General features: G+C 45.0%; 1 protein-coding gene across 1 annotated transcript in view; it reads right to left on the bottom strand.

The window, feature by feature from the left end:
• SURF1 (SURF1 cytochrome c oxidase assembly factor) overlaps positions 1–24,468 on the bottom strand; it is a 79,646-nt gene that overhangs the window by 6,506 nt on the left and 48,672 nt on the right. The window contains exons 4-9 of the mRNA XM_086924728.1: positions 19,821–19,960; positions 7,759–7,841; positions 6,578–6,769; positions 6,425–6,497; positions 4,970–5,132; positions 1,345–1,426 (exon numbers count right to left, since the gene is read on the bottom strand). Of these exons, the coding sequence (XP_086780854.1) occupies positions 1,345–1,426; positions 4,970–5,132; positions 6,425–6,497; positions 6,578–6,769; positions 7,759–7,841; positions 19,821–19,960 (733 nt within the window). The remainder of the gene's footprint in view (positions 1–1,344; positions 1,427–4,969; positions 5,133–6,424; positions 6,498–6,577; positions 6,770–7,758; positions 7,842–19,820; positions 19,961–24,468) is intronic.

Below are 24,468 nucleotides of genomic sequence, written 5' to 3'. Positions count from 1 at the left end.
TGAAAACTACTCCCAATAACATTTACATAGCCATATATACACCTCTTCAACGCTTCCTCTGTATTCTCAAACTCCTTTCGCTACACCTTCCTTCCCTGCTCATGGACAGTCGCTGGTTCCTCCTTAAAGGCATACAATGTTTTCAATATTATTTAAATCTTTCAAACATATTCACCATAGTTGACCATCCCAGTTCAAATAATATATTCTCAATTACTGCAGGCTCCAGCCCTCCAGGGAAATAATGACTGCTCCACAAATTTCCCCCTGACTCTTACATGGGCTCCATTCCACTCTGCTGTCTGAACTGGGATCTCTCGCTGTCTCTACAAGGATGCACCTCCCAACCAACATGTTGCCCTTTAGGAAAGCCAGAAGGCTCATCTTTCCATAATGTCACTTATGGACCTGTAATTGTTAAAAATGATGTAATCAAAAGGATGATGGATACTTCATGTTAGATTATTCAGGTTACTTTATTAAGATAAGTTGTTAAGATAGAAATGATAACCCCATCAGGAGCAGCTGTCCTGCCGCTCAGCCCTCACCCAACTGACATTCACAAACCACTAACATTCTATTCATCCAACATTCCACATAGCATGCATTCTAGCTGAGCAGCAGGAAGATATAAGATACAACAAAACGTTATGGTCAATGCTATTTGTACAGCACACCTACACTTCAGCAGATCATTGGCAGGAGACAGAGGACTTTGATGCCCAAAAGCATGAAAACCAGGTGAAGTGGCTAGAGAAGAAACATGTCTGTTTCCAAAAGGGCACAGAGTCAGGAGGAGGAAGGGATTTTCAAAACACAAGGACAAAGACATGGAACGTCCCACTGCTCAATCTATGGCGTCTAAAGTGCAACACATCCAAAAAGGCCCCTTGTTTAAAATCGTCCGACCAGGACTCATTGAAACAACAGGCTCCCATGTTTGTCTTATTGTCTTTTTGTTCTGGCCCACGCAGAAGATATTTAACTTCATTCCAATACTCTCCTTAGTTATTGTTAGTACCTACTTTGTTACAACATAAATACTGGAAACGAAAGAAATATTTTATACTTTTAGATTTTAAAGAGTTTCAATTCCACATTGAGAGACTAAAATACAAAGACACCCTCCATCCACCTTTATTTCTGAAGTTAAACATGTGGTAGCACGCAAAACTGTTGGAAAAGTTGTGTTTAACCAAAATTCATTCTCAAATAAGTTAAAATCTGTCTTTCTAAAGAATATCCTGTACTTTTTTTCAAGTAGGAAACTCCGCTGACTGGTGCGCCATTTACCGTGTCTTTAATTCAAGATCACTCACTTCATATGTGATATCTGAAGCTTACCAAGTCACAATGTACTGCATATGCTCGTTCCTCAGTGTCACTCGTGTTTGACCCCCGATGGGCCCTCCTGGGACCGTGCTCTCTGCAGGGAACAGACCACGAGAAGTAAGGCGATGAAACTAGTTTTATACAAAATTAGTTCAATGGCATCAAGTTTTGTGAGACTTTCATCGTAGCCACATGTCGGATAACATTAGATTGGGATAATAGTAATGACTTCAAATGGTACTGACCTGTTACACAATGCAACCGTATTTAATTGATGTTTGAAATGCTCAACATAGATTTGCCTTGACACATTTTAGATTAGACATTTTTCATTACTTGACCAGTTTCCCCAATACCAATAAGTGGTCTCGCCAACTAACATGCTGTCCTTGCGACCAGATCTTTAAACAATCAACTATCCACGTACTGTTTTTCTGCAAATTTTATACAGACTTAAGTATTATTTTTATTAAGCCTTTGATGAAATCGTTAAAGTTTAGACAATGCAGACCAGCCTATTTATTTTTACAATTGCTTCGGGACCTGTTTACGTGTGTGGTAGAGGCAAGATTTTTTAGGTGTTCTAGTGGGGTTTTGTTTCCTCGTCTCTTATCCTACAATCCGACACTGCTCTCATCTATGGGTCAAGTAAGCTGCATAATACATGCTGGCTTTGTGCCCCCTCTTTGCTTGGACACCTATTTTAGCAATGTTGAATCTCGAAGATTAACCTGGCAGACCATTCCATTTGTTGGGTTCCTGCATGGTAGGAATTTGAATGTATGAACTTAGGGATAGATGTACAAACAGATTTAGCATTTGATAATCAGAGGATTTGAAAACACGAATAGTCTAATGTACTAAACTAATTTAGCAAATCAGAAAAGTTATTATAATAATTTTTTTAATTGCTGGATAGGTTTAGAAATAGGTACCAAATCACTGCTTGGAAGAGGCGTGTTTATGACATGCCTTCTGCAGGGGTGTGGAATTTAATAACATATCTACCTGTCCATGGGGCAGGTTGCATCATAAATCTACGTGTACTGGAATTAAATGCACTTGTCCCTTTGGTGCAGTGGGAGGCGACAAATTATGGCAGCAATCTCATTATAGAAGAGCTCTGACAGCCCCTCTGATTATGCCAGGGATCATACCATAGTAGTGTTTGAATACTTGCAATCCCCTTATGTTGCCACGTTTCCACAGATCTACATACTCGGGCTGAAGGTAGTGGTAAGCAATAGATCTAGGGTTAGAATGCCTTTTTGAGTCTTTGCAAACCTACTAACTTGCATGTTTTAAGGGTTTTCAACAACTCTTCTCTAATCTGTTCCCATATTGAGAAATGTTGGCAATTTACTCCAAACAATGGCAGACGTAAACCTTCTTCCAGAGTTGGGAAAAAAGTAGTTGGCCGGAAAGTCAACTTGCAAATACTCAGATTTTCGCATGAGCAAATCTACACATGCATATTTGCTTATGCTAAAATGCAGTTCACAACTATTTTCTAGGAGTACCATTTCTTGACCTACTCTTGGAAATTCTTGGAAATTCAAGAAAGCTGTATAGCTGCCCTTAAGGTAAGGACACATACCATTGGTGCACTTTTGAGACTTTCTTTAAAATTGGGCCCCATATTTGGTTTGGCGTTGACCCTGACCTTTTGAGTTTATGAAAATTCTGTCTCTCTCTGTATCGTCTAGCTTCACTCTTTCACAGCGAGCATATCTGCACACAAAGTAGTTTTTATTAATGAAATATTATTAATATTTTGTGGCCCAACCTATCGGTACATAGGTCAATTCACAAAATCAGATTGCATTTGGTGCTTTTAGTGAATGTAATCTTGTGGTTTGTGCCTGCAGACTATAAGCTTTTGATTACTTAGTTCTGAAATTTCCTGCTTTCACTTGTTGAGAACCCCAAACTGAGCTCCTGAGGATGAGTATATAGCTGTGCTTTCGGATCACAATATCATGTGGTGTTGTATGTAATTTGCTCAGTTCGCAGACTTTTCTGCACTCCACACTCCGCATAGCTTGCAGAGTGCAGAAAACTCAGCTTCACGACGTGCAGCAGAGTTTTTTCCCCCGCTCCTAATCGCGAATGGTAAATTCGCGAGCGCAAGCTGCTGCTCGGGTAGAATTTCTACCTGAGCGGCAGAAATACCAGCACAAACTGCAGTTCGCACTGCACTCCCCCACTCACGGAACTTCGCAGAGCTTTTTTTGTAACTTCGTAGAGTTCCACATAGCAAAACTCCGCGAACTACGCCCAGGCCTAATTGTATGTCACAAAGTTTGTCAGTTCTTTATTGTCTTGGTGCTGTTGGGTCTCTGTTTGCAGCCCATTGTTTGCCAGTTGCATTTGTTCTCAGTGCAAGAGGTTCCAAAGAAGGGTCCTGCCATGCTTCCAGAACCTAAGCAAGTGCTATCAGTGGGTTTTTTCAAACTCTTTGTCCTTTGCGCACAGACTACAGTCTGATGATTATGTGAGGGCGCAGAATGTGGTTCAGGTCTTACGACCTTTCACTAACCTGTGCGAGTGTGATGGGTGGGTCTTGGGTTCCTGTAACAGGGCTTGACTGTGGCTCACATGCTGTCTTTAGAACACAGATTGTTTTCTGTTGATCATGAGCTCTCCCAGAGACAGCAGCTCTGGAAGAGCGGGTAGAGGGTTGGCAGCATTGAGGCTCTTGCAATCTTACACCACATATGCAATTGTGTATTTTAGTAATGAGGCACGTCTTGTTCTTTGAATGAAGACTTGTGTCTCATGGTTGTGGTTTCCACAATGTATAGACTCTCGGGTGTCAGGTTTTGTGTCCAACAACAGACCATGTGAAAGTAACCAGTGGGTCTGGTCTTTCAGTTCCTGTGAGTGTGTCAATGTCTCCCTGCTGCAGGGTGGGGTTATTTTGGTTCTCAATGTACACATTGTTGTCTTCTGATTAGTCTGCTCCAGCTGTGACCTTCCACAAACCTGCGAGTTTGCTCAGTGAATCTTATATTCATGCGAGTTGCATGCCTTGTGCTCATATCTCTCATTCATCTGCAGTGAGGCTGCGGTCACCTGGTTGTTCGTTTATTTGGTCATGGTCATTTGTGCTCTCAGATCCTGCGGTCATGTCTTATTTTTCATTGTCACAGCGCCTTCAGACTTTTCCCTCAATCTGTATGCTGGAGCTATTCTTTACGTTAGTTTCACTATTTAGGTGTCAGGGTTCCTTTTTTTATGAGTTTGTTTTAATTTTCAGATATGTCATGGTATATGCATGCTTTGTTATATGTCCAGTGGTGAAAAAATGTTAATTTTAATAAAAAAATAATAATCATCATCATCATCATCATCAAGAGACAGTATGTCTAAAATCGGTGCATCAAGAAAGGGGAGTAGACCCATGGAGGGGAGGAACATGCATGAAAAAGAATGGAGGCATAAAGGAAGAACCGAGATTAGGTGTACAGTAAAGATGTGGGTCATTGAGAAAAGGACAGCAGGTGTTGTTTATAAATGTCACCTGTGTCTGAGCTGATGCAAGAAGAGATGCGAATTCCAAGAGGTTCATGAAGAGGTGTGGACGATACTAAGGAAATTTTAGACAGAGTGTACACATGCATTCTTCCATACTTACCCAGATTTGCATCGATTAATATAGGCTCGGCTCCAGCGACTTGCCCCATGGCCTCCAGGTCCTTATAATGCCAGTGATTCCTCTCAATGTCATTCTGCGGAACAAAGGGTTTGCGAGTTTCCGACAGCCTCACTATCCCAACAAGCTCAACTTCATCTTCGATCTGCAGAAAAGATAAATGGATTATGTTGCTATTTTAAACATGTAGTCATAGTCATCCAGATAGAGATTCAGGCAGTTCCTATGGATGATGTGTGAAGTGAACCACAAAAACGGCCAATCAATAAGATAAGGCCAAGAAGAGAGCAGAAGAAATGCTGTGGTACATCAGGAGAGTCAGTCCTAGCAAAGCACTGGGAGTAGTGTCACCACTGTTCATATTGCTATGAGAGCCCATCTTTTCAGTTCAGGACACCCCTTTTGAAGTACGGAGTATAGTTTTGGAGGCCACACCAGGAGTTTGGGAGTAATACTGCAGGCCCCATCTGGAGTATTATGTCCAGTTGTACAGTTTAAATGTCTCAAAGGACAGAGACAGTATGACAGTGGCCGAGAAGTGATCTATCAGTCAATCAATCAAGCATTTGTAGAGCGCACTAATCACTCGTGAGGGTCTCAAGGCGCTGAGGGAGGGGGTCTGGGCGCAGCTACTGCTCGAACAACCAGGTTTTGAGTAGCCTCCTGAAGGTCAGCAGGTCTTGGGTCTGTCGTAGGCTCAGTGGGAGGATGTTCCATGTCTTGGCGGCGAGGTGGGAGAAGGATCTGCTGTTGGCATGGTTCAAAACACAAGTGGCACTAAGAGATGCTGGCTAATTTAACAATTTCACAGTGAAATCTCAAAGGAAATGAACATTGTAAGACTTTTCAGAAGTACAGTGGAACAACTGGAAGAGCTTTCTAGGACACACAAAGAGTCACTTAGACATGTGTGCTAAAGTAAAAATCAGGTTCAAACATAATTTGCAGAGCGCTGTACACAAGTTCCTCTTAGGAAAAAGGATGAATTCTCATGCTTTCTCAGGTGTTTTGAGTAGACACGCACCACAAGGCCTGACCCGCTGGTAACTGTCCATGAAAACCAGTATGCTAGGGGTAATATTGCACTCAAAATGAAAGCAAATACAGTTTGGGCACCTTAATATAACAAAAATACCAGGCGTACTGGTTGTAAATATAATTTGCACCACTGAGTTTTTGTGCCTCATCTGTACCAAAAGATGGGCTCTGCCTGCGGCTCCACCATGGAGGGCTCCACAATCACCCGCAGTAACTCAAGCGCTCCCCACTATAGTGTCATGGCTGCAGCTCAGCTAATCTCTCCCCAGTACAATCATGTGGCCTGCCATTCACTGACCCCAAGCTAAGCTCTCCAGAGTACTGGCTGCACCAACCAGCAGACTGCACACATTAAACTGCATACATGGAAGCCAGAATCAGGACAGAGTACTATTCTACCTGTCCTCTGCTTCGTGTGGATGGATTCAGCCTCTTCCTTGGAACGAACCCTCTGTTGACGAGAATTGTGATCCTATGTGAAAGAAAAGCAAGATGAACATCAGTACGTACTTCCACCTACCCACATCCTGGGCTTCAGCATTAGTACCGTACCCGAGATCTGTGCAGTAAAATGGAGTGATAACATTGGCACCGCTTTCTGCACTGGATCCCAGCTTCCCTGCTTCTCGCGCCTCCCGCTCTGGGTTCACCAGGGACCGAGGCTGTATGTACAACTCTTTGCTGTGATCGAAGCGACCTCTGACCTTCACAGGTCTGTATTCCAGCTCCTTCAGTTCTAGGGGACTAAGAAAATAAAAAAGGAACACCTAATTGCTTACAAAAAAACAAATAATTCAAAGGGCAAGTGAAAAAAGGGTAACAGCTGCAATGGAGCGCGGAAGCGCCCAATGGTGGGGTTGTGCGCTTTTTAAAATTAAAACTCAGCAAAAAAGGATCAAGGAGAATATTGTGCCACTGACAGTCAAAACAAAGCAGTCTTTGTCAAGCTGATCTCACAAGTGCCAACCTAAGAAGTTGAGTTCCAGTCTGCAAGCATGGCCTATACTGTGCCTCAATAGACTCACTCCGGCGGGACAAGAAATGAACAAACTGAGATTTAAACCTTCGAGCCTTATAGGAATGGGCATCTCAAGACCTTTTTAGGACCTCTGAAACAAACATCATGCAGGACAGGACGAACCCAAAAATCAAAACAGTTTGTAAAAGCACACGGGTTCCAATCCTTGACACAGTCCTATTTGCCACTTTGCATCCCAGAGACTATACAGAAAAGTGCTGGGCCAATGGAATGTCCTTGAACCTCACATCCAACACAAATGCCTGTCGCCATCTTTAAAAACACATATCTAAAGTTGGAAGCAGATCCACTGGCCACTTCATGTCTTCACGTAGGATCATCTTGCAGACCTTTTGCAGGAGGAACAGGGATGTGAGAAGCTGTAGTCACAGAAACAGCCAGCTCTATAGTTATCTTCATCAGCAAAATAAAGGACCCAGAAAAGGGGATAAAAAGAGCATCTAAGTTGCCCAAACTAAAATGCAGTTAAAGTTACCTTTCAACTACTTCCCATTTTCTGAAAATGCCGCAACAGCTGGAGCAGCAGCGAAGTAGGACAACAAGGCCAGCTAAGCAGGCCATGTGTGAAGCTCGATGTAATGACAACATTTCCAAATTGTAATAAAATTCTCCTGATATGAGCGGCTCTATAGTGCCAAGACAGTCGCGAAGAGTGACTCCCGCCCAACCTCTGTGTGCAAACCTGGCCACTCACTCTCTTGGCAGGGGAACCGGCTCTGCTGCAACTCTGGCTTCTAGATCTGCAATCAGTTTCAGTTTCCAGCGCCGCCGCTGAACCTACAGCAGATGATATGACACAAAATAGTTCAGTTCTAGCATGGGCAAAACATGAGATTGACTTCAAAGCTCACCATTTAGCAGTGGTCTCCTAGATGCACAGGAAAAAAATTAGGCGATGACCAAGCATTCTGACTTGGTAATTTAAGTACAATTAGTAAACTGCTTACCTGGAGGAATGGTTGGGGTGTGGTAATGAATCCCCCACCCCACACCGGAGGTATTATTCATTCAACTATGCAGATATTCACTGTCTGCAGCACAAAATCTTTGGGCCTCATTTCAGAGTGAAGCAGGGCTGGCAAGTGCTTTGATCACTTTACTTCTCTCTGCATCCTGCTGTTCATTAACCTGCTTGTTGGAGTGCAAGGGTTAGGCCTGAACCTGCTTCTCTTCCCTACTAGTCTTCTCATGGGAACATCCATTTCGAAGACCCCGCGTTAAAATGCACAAATATTAAAATTCTTTAGGATAAAAATATGTAGCACCAGTTTAAATGTGTGAAATGTATCTTGTGCTCTTCCGTACCCCAGGATTCAAAAGATATACCACTTCCATGTATTCAATACAAAGCATATCCAGGTGAGATGGCTTGTTCTTAAATAATGCCTCTTAAAATCCAGATTTGCTGTTTCCTAGTGGTAACTGAGATACGCTCTTCCCACATAACTCAAGGAGTTCCCTTTATAAGAAGACTGCAGACTTAAACATACACTCAACTTTCAGCAGAGTAGATTCATGCACAGGAACCCAGCAGCAAACCTTCACGAGGGCTGTTCTGTACTATAGCCTGTTAATTTAACCATGCCAGAATAAGCAACTCAAGTTGAAAGACCGAGACAAACACTTAAGGCAGTTGTTGCCCTTTGCTAAAATATGAACCAAACCATGATTTTACACAGGACCTCAAGGCGGACAAAGGGTGTCACACCATGTGAAAGGCTGTACTTACTCTCTTATTTACAACAAGCATTTGCAATGCAATAGGTCTCGCATGTATGAGAGTTTGAGCTATCGGCATTATAAATGACAAAGCATTTTTTTAGGTGTTTTTTAAAAAAAGATAAATAAAAGGCATTGTCATTTACAATGTCAATAGCTTATTTCTTGCAAAGGCAAAGCCTATTGCATTGCAAATGCGTACAAAAGCGTTAGGAGAGAGTGTCCTGCCTCCAACAGCAGGCAGGATAAAGCTATTTGAGAAAATAGTGCTCGGAGGCTGTAATTAAAGCCTACTGAGCAGCAACACACGTAACAGGGGTTGTCGCCATGGGAGGTAACAAAATGAGACAAGGTGGTACTAAGGTGGGACTACTAAGCCTTTTGACCAATGAACAGCCCGAGTTTACAGCGGACAATGACACAAGGCAATGAAAAATGTGGGCGGAGAGTGGGCGGATCTTCAAGTCCCTACCTCAATACAGCATACCTCATAGAGCAGCGCATGCCCTGCCCAGGCCGGACCTAAAAACCATCTGAGTTTAGGGAGCGCAACTGTGGAACGTTTCAATGACTCATTGAGGAGAAAACCAAAGAAGTAGCGAAGTAAATCTGACAAAATTCCACATGGGGCAAAGAGATGCATGAAAATTATATGCAAAAAAATTGCAAGAATGATGGAGAGATGGGGGGGCACTATTGACGGTAATTGAGCTCCTGGGGTATAGATAGGGCCACTGGAATTATGCGATTGTGCAGCCTCAACGATTTTCCCATCATTAGAGATTTGTTGCATAATCCATTATTTTTTATATAATCTACATGTTAATACTCAGTGAAACACAGACACACTACAAGAGGTCCTCCAGCGGCAGTCAGAGCTTCATATGCAGTCAGAGGCTCCTCTTGGCACAGGGTGGGCACAACAGCATCGCGGGGGATGTGCGCTTTAAGTGCTGCAAGTGTAACAAAGTGACAAGTGATTTGGGAGTTTTAGAAGAGGTTGATGAAAGAAAAGCTGTACCCGCGGCACTGACAACCAGACATAAGAACCCGTTGGCTGCGAAGTACCGGCGGATGCAGAGACTCAAGAAGTCAGTCTGGATGCAGCAACCTGTGCAGTCACCGCATGTGCAGCGGAATTGGCAACACGGCAAGGGCTAGTGAGGCTGTGCACCCCCAGGGATGGGGCTCTGAACCGGTGGACGAGAGACAGATTTAGAATGTGAGTGAGAGTGTGTGTGTGTGTGAGAGAGCGAGCGAGAGTGTGTGAGAGCGAGTGTGAGTGAGAGAGAAAGAATGTGTCTGTGTGTGTGAGAGAGAGTGAGAGAGCGAGAGTGTGTGTGAGAGAGCGAGAGTGTGTGTGAGAGAGAGTGAGTGTGTGTGAGAGTGAGTGTGTGAGAGAGAGAGAGAGAGAGAGAGAGAGAGAGAGAGAGAGAGAGAGAGAGAGAGAGAGAGAGAGATCTTATCTTATCTTATCTTAAGGGAGACTTGTATAGCGCTCTGTCACCATAGGTTTCCTGGCGCTGGGTGGTACTGAGAGATGTAGAGAAGGGGAGCTAGCCAGACTGTGTAAAAAGATTGGTTTTCAGAAGTTTTCTAAATTCCAGCAGAGACATGGAGGATTTGAGCGATAACGGCAACTGGTTCCAAAGTTTGGGAGCCAGATGAGCAAATCTGCAACCACCATATTTTTTGAGTTTGATTGGGACTGCAGTCAGAAGTTGACGATGGGAGGACCGAAGGTTACGTGCCGGACAGTAAGGAGTCACTAGGGACTTTAGAAAAACGGGAGACGTGCCAGTCACAGCTTTGTAGGTCAGGCAGCCGATCTTAAATGCAGCTCTCTGTTCGACCGGCAACCAGTGGAGTTTACAGAGCAGTGGTTTTGCAGACTGCCACTTCGGGGTCTTAAAGGCTAGTCGGGCCGCCTGATTCTGCACAACTTGCAGCCTATGGAGCAGGTATTTCGGTAGGCCATGATACAAGGAGTTGGAAAAATCCAAGCGGGAGAGCACAAGGGCGATCAGAACTTGTATCAGGGCTTCAGGCGAAAGTAAGTGGGAAACTTTCCTGATTCTCCGAAGCTGAAACATACACGAAGATACGACTGCACCAAGAGAGAACCATGTGTGAGAGAATTAGTGTCAGAGTGTGACACAGTTTGGGAAAATATTTGTGACAGTGTTTGAGAGAAAGAATGTCTGTATAAATGTGTACAAGAAAGGAAACATGTGCTCGAGTGAACTGTTCATTTCCTTTAGGGGATTTCTAAAACTTACTGTTGGAAGGAAGCCTGGATGCGAGAGCAAAGCTCGAGCTATTTAGGGAGGGGAGAGAAGTCCTGCTATAAGCGAGAGGGGTGCCCATGTGTGTCCGTAGGAAGTCGAGCATTCCTGTGCACCCTAGTAGCAGAGTGTCGGGATACAGACATTTAGAAAATAAAAACGCAAATAGCATACACAGACTGTGCCAAGGGAGGAGGGCACGCACAGCACATTGGATTATATGCACACACAAAAAAGTACAATCAATAGGGGATCTCATTGTGATAGACAGTATGGTTTTAGCAGCTCTCATAACACTGCATAATGTAACAGAAACAGATCACATGATATTACATTAAAAACAACACTGTAAGACGTATTTGACACTTTTAGACAGAAGACATGAGTCTCCCACTCAATGATCCAGGTTACACCCGCTCATGTTTATGGTACCAAAATAACTCAATAGCGAAAGTGGTGGAGAAGCAACCGTTTCAGGGATGGTGACAGTGTCAGCTAATATGCATAGTGTCATGCTATGCGCTCACCGGGGTTAAGTTGGACGTTTGCACGGACCCCTGGATCTGTCCCTACTGCCAGAAAGAGCTCGAACCCATGCTTGGTACACGGTGCCTGGCTCCCGGGTATCGCCATGGTGAGCCCAGCTTAAGCAGGGGCAACTCAGTGGCAGGGCAGGCCTGAAGAACAACAGTGGCTCCCAGGCGGACCTTATCCGTGGGTTTAAGGAAGAGGGGCAGTGCTGGCCTGAGCGGTACCGGAGCGCCTGAACCACCAAACACTGCCCGTAGGCTGGGCCCTCCCAGTCTCGTATCCGCCCCAGGTCTCTCGTGCCCCGCAGAGACCGCACAACCCACGCCGCCTACCTGTATTTACCTCCCGCGGTGGCCGCTCTCCATCTGCGAACATAGCCGCAGATCCACAGCGAGGACCGGGTGGGCAGAAGTGACTCAGCAGAGCTGAGCAGTGCTCTGTTGTTAAGGCGAGGGCGGCGGCGGGGCAGAATACACCCAAGCAGCCTGATCTCAAATAAATCTTCTAAATTACTGTGTTACAACACCTCCCATTTAGTGGATCTATCAAGATAAGGCATTAAGCACAGTTGCTATAAACGAAATAATATTCACATCTTAAATTAAATTCCCTTTGTGGTATATTCAGGTCACAAGTCCTAAGGAAAATAGTGAGGTGACTATCATATGCAATTTGCAAATGACATAAAAACAAAGTCGCGTCACAAAAAAACAATGCAATGCTCTTTATAATAATAGCCGCAAAAGTGAAAGCAGTAACCTGATCCAAAACAGATGGCAGGCTGAGCGCGCTGCCTGGACCTGGAGAATAGGGTTCGAGGCTCGGCGTGGGCTGCATTATTTAATTAATAAAAAATTAACAGCGAGTTCGGAGTCGGGGTGGGGAGAGACAAATTAAAACAAGCATTGGCCGCGCAGCAGTAAAGCTGCACGGCCGTGAAAGGATCATCTGCATTTAAAAAAAAAAGGCATCCTGCAACAAACATAACCAGCACCGCCTCTCCCCTACCTCCTCCACCGCCCAGGAACTCACAGGAATGACGGCACAAACGAGAAAAAAAAAAAAAAACGGGGCGGGAACAGAATACTGAATCCCGCCCCTCCAGGACTCCCTGACCTGCCTCATGGTTGCCAAGGCAATATTGCTAAAAATATTGTCGTGCTACCGTAAGTCAGGTCATGGAGTCCTCGAGAGGCGGGATCCAGAGCAGGCAAATCTGCTAAACAGGAGCGTTTTCCAATGGCAGGCCTCCGTTTCCAGAGGCCTGCCAATGGAAAAAAGGGGCGTGGCTTCACGCCATACTGAAATCCCCTGCTCACAATATCTCTTTGTCTGCAGCAGGGCATGCCCTATAACGCAGGCTTCGACCTAAAAACAACAATTGATGGACAGAATGCAGAACAATGTTACAGAAGCGGTCGCTCCCCACGCTCCCTGGTCACCTGGTATCGTAGCACTTTAAAACAACTAAAAACTTGGATATTCGATAAGTAACGTACCCCCCTCCCTCAAGCGCCTTGAGACCCTCTGGGTGAGTAGTGCGCTATATTTATTTATTTATTTATTTATTGCCATTTGTAAAGCGCGACAAATACCCGCAGGCGTCTTGGCGCTAGTTAATTTGCAGACTTCAGATCGATGTTAAAGTGCTCAACAAGTTACCTATATTTATCTAACTAACTAACTTGACTTGACTTGACACGAGTACAGAGATCTGGGCATAAATCCTTCATTTTTTTGGTCACCATGCCGTTCCAGTTTGAACCCAGTCATATGCAAATCAGTCTTGACCCTGTGCCCAATGGGAACAGTCCAGCCCAAACTGCCAGGCCATATGGCTGAGTCTAAACTGGGGTGGCGTGGTGAGCAAAAGAATGATGGATATAACCCAGATCTCTTGACTGTGGGTGAATATTTTGATTTGTTCTGTATTCCCTCCATCAATTGTGTGTCTTTTGCTTTCTCGCCCTAAGTGCGCCGGGTATGCCCAGACGTGGGTCCCGGGCTCACTGTGCCACTGGAATCAAGCTATCCTGGCTAAAGAGAGGTGAAACCCCGAAACTGGTCCTAGGATGCTTGTATCCGGTCTAGTGAGGACCTGGCTTGGCAGTTCGGGCTGGACTGTTCCCATGAGGCACAGGGTCAAGACTGATTTGCATATGGCTAGGTCTTAACTGGGGTGGCATTGTGAGCAAAATAATTATGGATTTAACCCAGATCTTTTGACTGGGTGTGAATGTTTTGATTAGTTCTGCATTCCCTCCATCAATTGTGTGTCTTTTGGTTTCTCGCCCTAAGTGCGCTGGGTATGCCCAGAAGTGGGTCCTGGGTTCACTGTGCCACTGGATCCAAGCTATCCTGGCTGAGTTCGGGCTGGATTGTACCCATGAGGCACAGGGTCAAGACTGATTTGCATATGGCCAGGTCTAAACTGAGGTGGCATGGTGAGCAAAGAATTATGGATTTAACCCAGATCTCTTGTTTTGATTTGTTCTGCATTCCCTCATCAATTGTGTGTATTTTACTCTCTTATTTACAGCATTGATTCATTGCGCTCATAGCCTTTCTTACTCGATTTCACATCCAGATAAAGGTGTCCATAGCGAGAAGGAAAGCTCACCACTCCAGGTGTCCTGTTCTGAAGACACTTAAATGACTTTAAAGTTCGGTTTCAGGGACAAAGGTTCTTCACTACTAGGGCAGCTGATCCCCGTCTGTTTCACGGACTGCTATCAACACCTTGATGTCCACTGAGTGAATTCTACATTGCTTTGTCGCTTCCTCAAGACAGCACCAGGCTCTGCTTGACTGAGATGAACAACCATAGCAGAAGAGTGGTCCTGCCCACATACCAGTATAATAATCACCATGCGGTTGGTGGCAGCTGATTTGGTATGCAGGGGTACAAGCCTTTTACCAGTCACACCTGAAGTGGTATGTACTGGCCCTCTTGCTGAAATCAATGAATGTGGTCCTATATTTTCCCCTTACTGGAGCCAGGCTTGTGTGGTGCCTGTACGTATCCTTGTTCTGTGGCAACGGTTTCCCCTGCTAGAGCTTGGTAAATATAGCACACAATGAGAGTCCTCTACGGATTTCTTTCATCCTGGTGGATGTGCCAACCAATAAGTATCACTCCCTTGGCTTTGTGCATCAGAGACCCTCTAGGTAGATTGAATGTAAGGAGCAGTCCACATGCAAATTATGCTAGACTGGAGATATATTTAGGAACAGCATCAAGAATAAACTAGTTTCACTGTTTTTATTAATTTTTACTTTTCAAACAAACCTTTATTAGTGGTTTACAGCACTTGACACAGCTCATTGCCTACAACCATATGGCGGCCGGCAGCGCTTTGTTATTTTTACATCAAGAATCAAATGGAGAGCAACGTAAGCAATATATGTAGACACATGCAAGCCGCCTACAACCTCTACGGGCCGGCCGCGTTTCATGAAACAGTAGATTGACAGATATCTGTGTTGGTCGTTAGGAAACAAACAAAAAAATTTCATAAAAAGACGGTAGAGATTTATAGTGTGGTTCATATTGGAGCATTCAGTTCCCGCTCACAGTTCAGCGCTACATGTTATGCATTGCATTATAATATAGTACACATGACATTATTGCTCGTTGTGGAAATAAAGAAACATCAGAGAGCGTGTCTAAACCCATCTGCTCTACCCTCATCTCTACATTCTCAAAAACAGTATCACTCAGACAGTTTCAACAGTGTTATGATCCATGTGCGGGTCATTGGATGTTGCTAATATAAGGTAACCTACATATGGGTCTTTATGAATGGCCATTCTCCTGGGGTCTCGTCAGTAAATAGGACGTTAGCGGCGACCAGATGTATCTAGGTCTGGACGCACTAGGCAGCAACTCGGCATAAATGTCAGACTGCTCTTGACAACAGACCATATCATTAAGCCAATCCTTAAATGTGGGTGCTCTCTCGCTGCCCCACTTACAGGCTATCCGTCTCTTGGCCATCAATAACGCAAGGGCTATATATCGGCAACGTGCCAAGGGTACATTTTTGACATAGCTCAGTAAAGCCAGCAGTGGCGTGGCTTCTATATGCGTGGCAGTCATCCGGTGCAAGGCTTCAAAGACGTGTCCCCGATATTCATGCACTCCTGGGCAATTCCAGGTCAAGTGCAAAAAATCATCCTATGGCGCATGACACCTATCACACCTATCTGTGTCACGGAGGTGGTGCCTATGCATACTAACCGGTGTGTGGCATAGCCTGTGCAGATATTTATACTGTATAATTCGCAGCCTGCTGCTGGCCGATATCCGCTCAGTCTGCGAGCAGCAGTACTCCCATTGTTCCTCCGTTAATTAAAAATCCTAAGTCTTCCCCCCATCGTGTGCGAGATGGTGGAGCCTCCACTTTTCGCTGTGTGTGGACTGCTCGATAAATCAAGGAAACTAGGCGTTTGGGCATCGTTTGTTGCAGGAGCAACTGCAGTGGTGCAAGTACCTGAGGCTCATCTGGAAAGTCAGCATTTAAAGACCGAACCCCCTGTTTAAGGCGTATGTACAGAAAGGTATCTAACGGAGTGCGCTTTACACCCTGGAAAACATTCTCTGAATCCCGGAATTGTCCATTCTCATATAGGTCCCCCAGGTTTTGAGAGACGTGCGTTCCTGCAATTTATGAAAGTGTTTCTTCTAGGGTGGGCACATTTGGGTGATACACCAATGGTAGTAGTGGGTAATAAAGCATGGGGGCTGCCAGGAGTTGCTCAATGCACCTCCATACCGTAATTGTGGCATAAACAGTGTTCTGTGTGCGCTCCTGGGCATTCAGAGCCATATATAAGACTCCCTCTATCAGTATTGGATGCACAAGCCAGTGTTCTGCTGCCAGTTGTGGCATATATTTAGGCTGCCAGATTCAAAAGTATAAATAATGGGCCTGAGCACTAATATAATAGAGCTCGAAGTCTGGAATACCAAACCCACCTGACAAGTAGGGCCTAGCTAGGACAGTCCACTTTATTCTGGCCCGTTTGCCCCCCGTATCAATTCTGTTCTAAGGGATTTTTAAAAATGCCGACCTGGATAGTATGGGATGTTTAAAAACAAATAAAGCGATTGGGGCAGTATCACCATTTTGATCAGTGATGCTCGACCTGCCATAGAGAGTGGGAGTGTTATCCAACGGTTCACACTTTCTGTTATGCGGGTCAGCGCTACCCCATAGTTGAGCCTCATGAGTTCTTCCTTGTTTCTAATAATGCCAATTCCCAAATACCTTAGTTCGTCCTCGCACCATTCCAACGGGTAGTTCAGAGGAAAGCGCACAACTGAGTCTGTCAACAGAAAGAGGCAGGATTTCCCCCAATTTATCTGGACCCCGATAGATGACCAAATACAATGAATTCCTGAAGGAGTGTATTCAAATTATTCTGGGGGTCTCTTACATACAAGGTAATATCATCGGCATACATGGAAACCAATATTTGTCTCATGTTGCACCGCAAGGCCATGTCATTATGATGCCGACACAGTCGTGCTGCCAGAGGTTCTGTCGCCAAGGCAAAGAGCAATGGGGACAGAGGGCACTCCTGTCGAGTGCCCCTGGTAATCGAGCATCTTTGGGACATGTGTCTATTAATAAGCACCCTGGCTCCCGGTTGATGGTACAATAAACGTATCCAAGATAGAAACAGCGGCGGGAACCCCATCCGGAGCATTATCCCAAAGATGTAATTCCATTCAATAGAGTCGAAAGCCTTAGTAGCATCTAGAAAAATTGCAACTAGTTTCACTGTTGTGTTAAAAACTCAACAAAATTGATTGTAAAAAATAAAATAAAGCCTTGTTCTGCCAAGCAATCAGTTGACCCCAACGTGGGAGACCATGATTAGGGCTCCCAGTACTCATCTCAATAACCACTTAGTATCCCCCTCCTCAAGTGTAGAGAGAGTGGGAGCTTTCATGCTTTGGTTGTCTAGGGAGTGAAACGTTAATGATGGCAATTGATTTGGTTCTGGGCTTTTGCAAGTGCCCCCAGCACTGGCCCCCTGAAACCAGTACCTTGTTTTTGTTTGGGACTTCCAAAGGAAGCACTGCAGCACCACCTCAGAGAACAACTCTGAATCAGGATACCCAGTTAATACTTTCCTGAAGGCTGGGACTTATCCTAGGCCACGAGGAGATTACTGAACCTAATGCCCCTGTCTGGGAGATGATGTGCTTCACTTCCTAATGCAGAGAATACCTGTCCTCGTGGAAGGAGGCATCGCAAAGGCTCAGCTGACATGCATGAAGGAACAACTCGAGATGGTATTCCCACCTTCCACACGTCTGCAGTTCAACAGATAAGGGGTGACCCTTTGAGCCAGGATAATAAACCCCTCAAGAAAGGTTCAAAGACATGCCACAAACTCTAAAAGTCAATGTCTGCCGGTGAGTGTGCACTTTTCCCTTGATCTGCTCTACAATCTAGTAATCAGTACCCCAGCCTTTAACTATATGGCAGGTAGGAGGTGTAACCCTTCCTACAACCACTATGCCTTGATGACTAACCCATATCTCCGGAATTTTGAGTCTGAAAAAAAACAGGATTTCCCCATTGCCCCTCAAAGATCTGCTATGCATCCATAGACATGTGGATGTTCTTGCCCTCAGTTGGGAACCTTAAGACCCATCTCACCACAACAAATGTTTCTCGAGGTAGCGCGGTTACAAGTTCAAGTGATGCCTCCACAAGGGTGCTACTGCTACCAGTGAGGGTTAGAGTAAATGGAGTGTTTCCAGACACCAAAAATCTTGACCCCAGTTAACAAGTTTTAAATACAAGCCTCAAAAGTATAGGACACACCAGGATATCAACAAGAAGTGTCAACCGTTTCCTGAATTGCTTGGCGCCCTAAACTTTTTTCAAACCAATGAGAGTCTCTACTGCTGAACTGAATTTTGTCTAGTAGCCTATTGGGGACACCAGAGCTTGACTAGTGGCGGCGCCATGACTTGAGACACAACCCAGTTTTGTGTCAAGTGACAGATCCAAAACACAGCAAATTAACTCTCTACCCATTTCAAGTGCCAACCAGACACCCTCTCGTCAGTGATTTGGTGTCTCCAATGTTCTTTGGGGTGATGGATTTGTTGGATTTGGTACCAGCGCCACATTCTTTCGGATCCCCACAGAGTTACCTACCTTGAATGTCAGACTAGGGAAACAAGGTTATATCCTAGACAGTGCTTCGAGATGCATATTATCTCAATGCCTGAGACCCACAGGACATTGTTGAGAGCATCCTGCCTGGCACCCATAGTCCATTGATGAGACCATGGGACTGAAAGTACAAATAAGGAGACATAAAAGGATATGAGGATTGGAACGTCGTTGCCACCCTTCACCATAGGGGAATATTGCCCATATCCTTAAATGTTAAATGGACTTCAATATTTTCACATATAAGCACTAGCATAATATACAGAGTCATAACCCTGTTCTACAAGTTGCTAGAACGTTCTGGCTTTCTTTGGGCTGTCTTACTTTAAATGTCCTATCTGTTCGAACCATAAATAAAGTCCACTATTCTCTAAAGATATTGGGCCAGATTCATCTAAGGGTTTTGGCCATTCTGTGTCTATGGGAAAATGTGTTCATGAATATGGCCCATAGTTCTGACCCGAGATAGGTTTTATTTTGTGTATTTACTGAGTCATATTCTCAGCTCCAAACCTATTAGCTCCTACTGAACTAATCGATCAAGCACCCTTAGGCAGTTAGTAGTACTCGATTATCTAACCGGAATGCAAAAGTATCCAAAGCCCCGAACTGCCAAACCAGGTCTTCCCTGGACCAGAAACAAGCATTTTGGGACTGGTTTCGGGGTAACACCCCTTATCGGGCAGGATGCTTGTTTCATGTTCAGGAAAGTCCTGGCTTGGCAGTTCGGGCTGGACTGTTCCCATGAGGCACAGGGTCAAGACTGATTTGCATGTGGCTGGGTTTGAACTGGGATGAAAAAGTGAGCTACAGAACGTTGATGGATGCAACCCAGATCTGTGACTGGGGGTGAGTGTTTGAAAGGTTTCAGTGCTCCGTCCATCATCTCCTTGTGTTGGCTGTATGTTGTATAGAAGGATTTTCCAAAAGGCAACAAACATTCAGGATTAGAGTGTGGTAACTTAGAAGCCATTGATGAAGCTGGTCATAGTTTATGAAAGTGAGGTCCATTCAACACTTACCTGCCATGTGCCGAGGCCAAAGGTGGTGATAGGGATGAGCAGAAGAAACCATTTGAGCAAAGTATCCTCTTGGGACTCAACAACATGCTGAGCGCCAGCGACCGAAGAGCTGTGGCTCCTGCACACCTTCAAGGGAAGATCTAGAAAGGAGAAAAGGGTGCATCAAGATAGTTTCTTCACCAAAATCTTATTCTGAAAACACTCATTGTGAGGAGATCAGCAGTCTGGTTTGGTGGATCACCTTGTGCAGGTTATATAACTATCTGTGCCCCTGTTGGGAGCTGCATGGGCATGTTTTCACTTATCACCTATTAAAGTAGTTAACAATCAGAGATTTGTAAACATAGCACACCTTAAAAACTGATGAGTTTCATATTGCTTCATGACTGGGACCCAAAGCTAAAACATGTAAATGTAAATTGATATGTAAATTGATACTTGTATAGCGCACTACTCACCCGCAAGGGTCTCAAGGCGCTTGTACGAATACCGCTGTGGAACCCATCCTGGCTTTCCCTGTGAGGCGTCCACTCCTGGGCACCCCCAAGATGGAGGCCAGGCATCCTTAGCGTTGTGGGGGCTGTTGTGGAGATTAAGCAAGCTATTGCCCAGAGTTGCAGAGTGGGACTCCATGATTGGAATAGGCACCGAGGCGAGAGTCATCAGGTCCGTGGAATTTTGAGCCCAAGACCCGCCGAGGCGGGGAATTGAACCCTGGTCCCGGGCTAGACCTCTGCATCAGGGTCTGCCGCTCTAACCATTGAGCCACACTTCTCCACTTGCCTCCACATGCATCATGATTAAAAAAAAGAATGTTTTTGTTCACTTTAGAACAAATGATTTTGCCACAGTCAGACTGGAAACTCATCTGCTGGGCAACAAATACATCAGAAATATTGAGGTGCCAATAGATGAGAATTTATATCTCACTGCACGTGAAAACACAGAGAGATCTAAACTAGAGGAATGTTTTTCAAAATTGAGCTGTCACAGTGAGACAAACCGATATAACAGATGTAAAATGAGATGACATAGTTTAATACCCCCTCTGTATCCTTAAAGGTTATTCCATACTGCAATTTACACTGTGACCTAATTGTGCTACAAGTGAGCTCATTATTCCATAGGTATAAACAAGAAAATAGTGAATAATTCAGAAGTTCGTTGATATATCTTGCTTTACTAAGGAATGCATCTATGTTGCAGGCCTCTCCAACAAGTAGCACGTGAGCTACTGGTAGCTCTGCAGCAACTTGTAAGTAGCTCTCCTATGGACAGCCTACTAAATTAGAAGCATTTGCTTGGCTGAATTAATCTACCTATAACAAAATTAAAAGTTTATATTTAAGAAAAAAATGTATGACTTCCAAAATATATTTAAAGCTGATATTTGAATGAAAAATCAAGTAGAATTGGGGAGACTTTTTACAAATGTTATTACCTTGGTGCCAGAGGCATTGCAGCTATGGCTATTATGTATTACCTATGTAGAGGCATTCCAAATTGACAAAGCCTTTTTTACATGACGGCAGGCAACCTGATGCACTGAGATGATCAATGGCAGTAATCTTGCATAAGGTGGTCACTAAACTCGTCCGATGTGGCCAGTATTACAACACTAATAATAGTTGACACTCTTGGTGAGTTTCCCTGAAACTAAGTAGCTCTTATTACAGAATAGGTTGGAGACCCCAGGTCTATGGGTTTCCATGCATGCGGCAATGCACACTGGTTATCGCAAGGTGCAGGGATAATAGATTTTGCAAATCAATGCCTTGAAAGAGAAAGAGTTTGCTGCCCATAATGAGAGATGAAGCAATTATCCCATTTAGTCTTCTTTCTACATAGTGTAATGTCAAGGTTGTGGACGGAAGCAATACTCCCGCCAGTCAGAGCGACCAAAGTTGGAAATCACCCAAACCTCTGCTTTTGCTGCAGATGTGCTCCCACCTCACTGGCATTGGAAGGGTAGAGACCCACAGCCCAGCCAGGCTCCCACAGGCTGATCACAGAACAGCGGGAGATGCCAGGAGCAGAGAGATGGCTGGGAAGCCTGGGGCAATGTGAAGCCCTGTCTCTGAATCAAAACCTGTGCACCAAGAACCTTGCCAGGTTCCTCCACTGCGAGCAACATGGCGAGTGTTAAAACGTAACATCTGTCCAAGGGCGGTGGTACACAGAGACCTGGATGCTGAGTTTTGGGCATATAGAGGTCTGGGGATGTACAGGAATGCTTTCACTTTTGAACCTGATATATGAAATGAAAATTACACTGCAGTTGCCTGTGCTGTACTAGGATTGTAGAATTATAAGCAGCCAAGGAAAAGGCTCCCACTAGTTGAGTCTGGTGGTTCTCCCATTCAGCAATTGGCTTTATCAGTGCTTGTTCTCAATTATTATTATTTCTTTGTATAGCTGATACCACACTTTTTAACTGTTTCTAGGCGCTCTTATGATAGGCTCACTAAAGCTAGTTTTATCTACCAAGGGAGTGGCAGCGGAAAATGCTCACGCTGTACTAGCTGCGGCCTCAAAAGGGGGTGTTCGGAACACTGGGTCGGCCACAATGAACGTTACAGAATATCCTAATATATCAAAGGCTAGTAATGTCCCTGTTAAGAAGTTTGTGCGTTCCGAGGCTTCTGGTAGAAACAGCCCTGTCAATCCCAAAAACCCTGGCACTAGCATAGGCCTTGGGCAAGCCCAACCGAGAAGATCTAGACCCATCTCTCTACCTGTTACCCAGCCTGATGCGCTCCCTCCTAAAGAGGCCCCTAGAATACCACCGATGGACTTACCACCAGACTGTCAACCCTATGTTGCTATTCTTACTAATGTTCCACCCTTGAAGGCTGACCAGCTAGAATCCTACCAAATGCTAAAAAAACAAAACTATGCATTGGCTAAGGACAAATAGACCTCTCCCTAGGGAACTTCATGGTTTGATTTTAGGGGTCAGAAGGGTAGGGTGGGTAGGCTACGGGCACAAGCACTTTGAGGGTGATTGTGTGGTGGTTAATTTTAAGGATGGTAGGGTTGCCCAATTAATTTGCAATCAGAATCAGGGGTTTGGTGGTGCTGGCATAGGGGTAGTAGACTTGACCTACTTCTACCCGAGAGCTGTAGGCAACCAATGTGTTATCCACCCAGGTGGAAGATGGAGGTACAATCTTATCCCTCCCGAGACTCAGTTCATCTCTTTTCCTCTCCAACCAGTCGCATGGACAGGTCCATATGGGAGTACGCCAGGATATTGAAACAACATTTTCCCTGGGGTGGTTCCCTTGTCCCTGAGTCCAGGATTTGTGTTAGAGCCTTATGCCTCAGGGACTAGCAATGCCAGTCCGCCACTCTCACCAGCTGTATGCAGCCCCTAGTTCAGGATCTTAACCTGGTTGTCTGGATTCAACAAGGAGAAAGAGCACCTTGGATACCCCCCGAGAGGGAGAGGGCACCTAGCCCCGAACCCCGCGGCGAGCCTGCTGTGACGGATCCGGATCTAAGGATTCTCAGCTGGAACATTGCGGGTATTTTGAGGAAGCTGGCCCTACCCGACTGGAATACCCTTGTGGAAGGCTACCCTATTTGCATCTTCCAAGAAACTAGGAGTAGGGAACCTTGTTACAAGGTAGGTTATTCATCCTTTTTTGTACCAGCAGTGCCGCCCACTTCGGGGAAGGGCCGCCCCTCAGGAGGCCTCTTAATATGGGTCGCTACCTCACTTGGCTGCCAAGTCACCCAGCATGCGTCTAATTCACCAGATCTTCTGAGCTTATCAATCAAGGGACCGCAGAGAGGGCTGATCTTAGACATTTTTAATATCTACGCCAGGGGCACGAATGGAGGCTCGCATTCATCTACTGTATCAGGGTTGGAATCCCTGCTTAGACAGTGCTCCAATAGTTCTCATGTCCTGGTCGCAGGGGACCTAAACTGCACGTTTGAGCCCCTTGGGGTGGAGGACACCTTGGGAACTGCCGAAGAAGACATTAGGAGAGGGATACCAGCCCTAACTTTACCTCCTATTAGGAGATGGTCTCAAGTGGTGGTTCAAATTAACTCCCTAAATATGGAATTTGGCCTTAGGGCTGTTAACGGAAGGACGACGTCAGATCCTTCCGGAGCCCATACTTATAACAGGGCGAACCACACGTCTAGGATAGATTATATTCTCCTCAACGTAAAACTCTGGACCTTCTTGCAGGATATGGAGGTACTCCCTTCAGTCGAGAGTGATCACAATCTCCTCTCTCTTGCCCTCCGTCCTTTGTGGATCGGGAACCAGGGGGTGCTTACGTCTCATTTAGCGTCTACGGCTCAGGAAGTATATCCTTCCAACTGCGGCAGACGATTGAAATGGAGTAAGCTTATCTTAGGTGAAGAGAAAGTGCTAGCTATTGGGGCACTCTTAGATATAGCTCAGTCTAAATTGGATTCGTTGATTCCTCAGCCTGGGGAAGTCATGGTACTTTTTTGTGACACAACCAAGGCTCTGAGTGATCTACTCACTCTCCCAAATAAGGCTTCTTGATCTGGCAACAGTAAGAAGCTGTCAAAACCGCTGGGTTAGTATAAAAAAAAATGTAGGGGGAAGAAAAAAGCCCTGATAGGTGCTGTTAAAATCAAATCCCAAGCTGCAATTAGGATG

The sequence above is a fragment of the Lissotriton vulgaris genome, chromosome 5, assembly GCF_964263255.1.
Source record: "Lissotriton vulgaris chromosome 5, aLisVul1.2, whole genome shotgun sequence".
Lineage (NCBI taxonomy): Eukaryota > Metazoa > Chordata > Amphibia > Caudata > Salamandridae > Lissotriton > Lissotriton vulgaris.
This window is presented reverse-complemented; position numbering and strand designations above follow the sequence as displayed.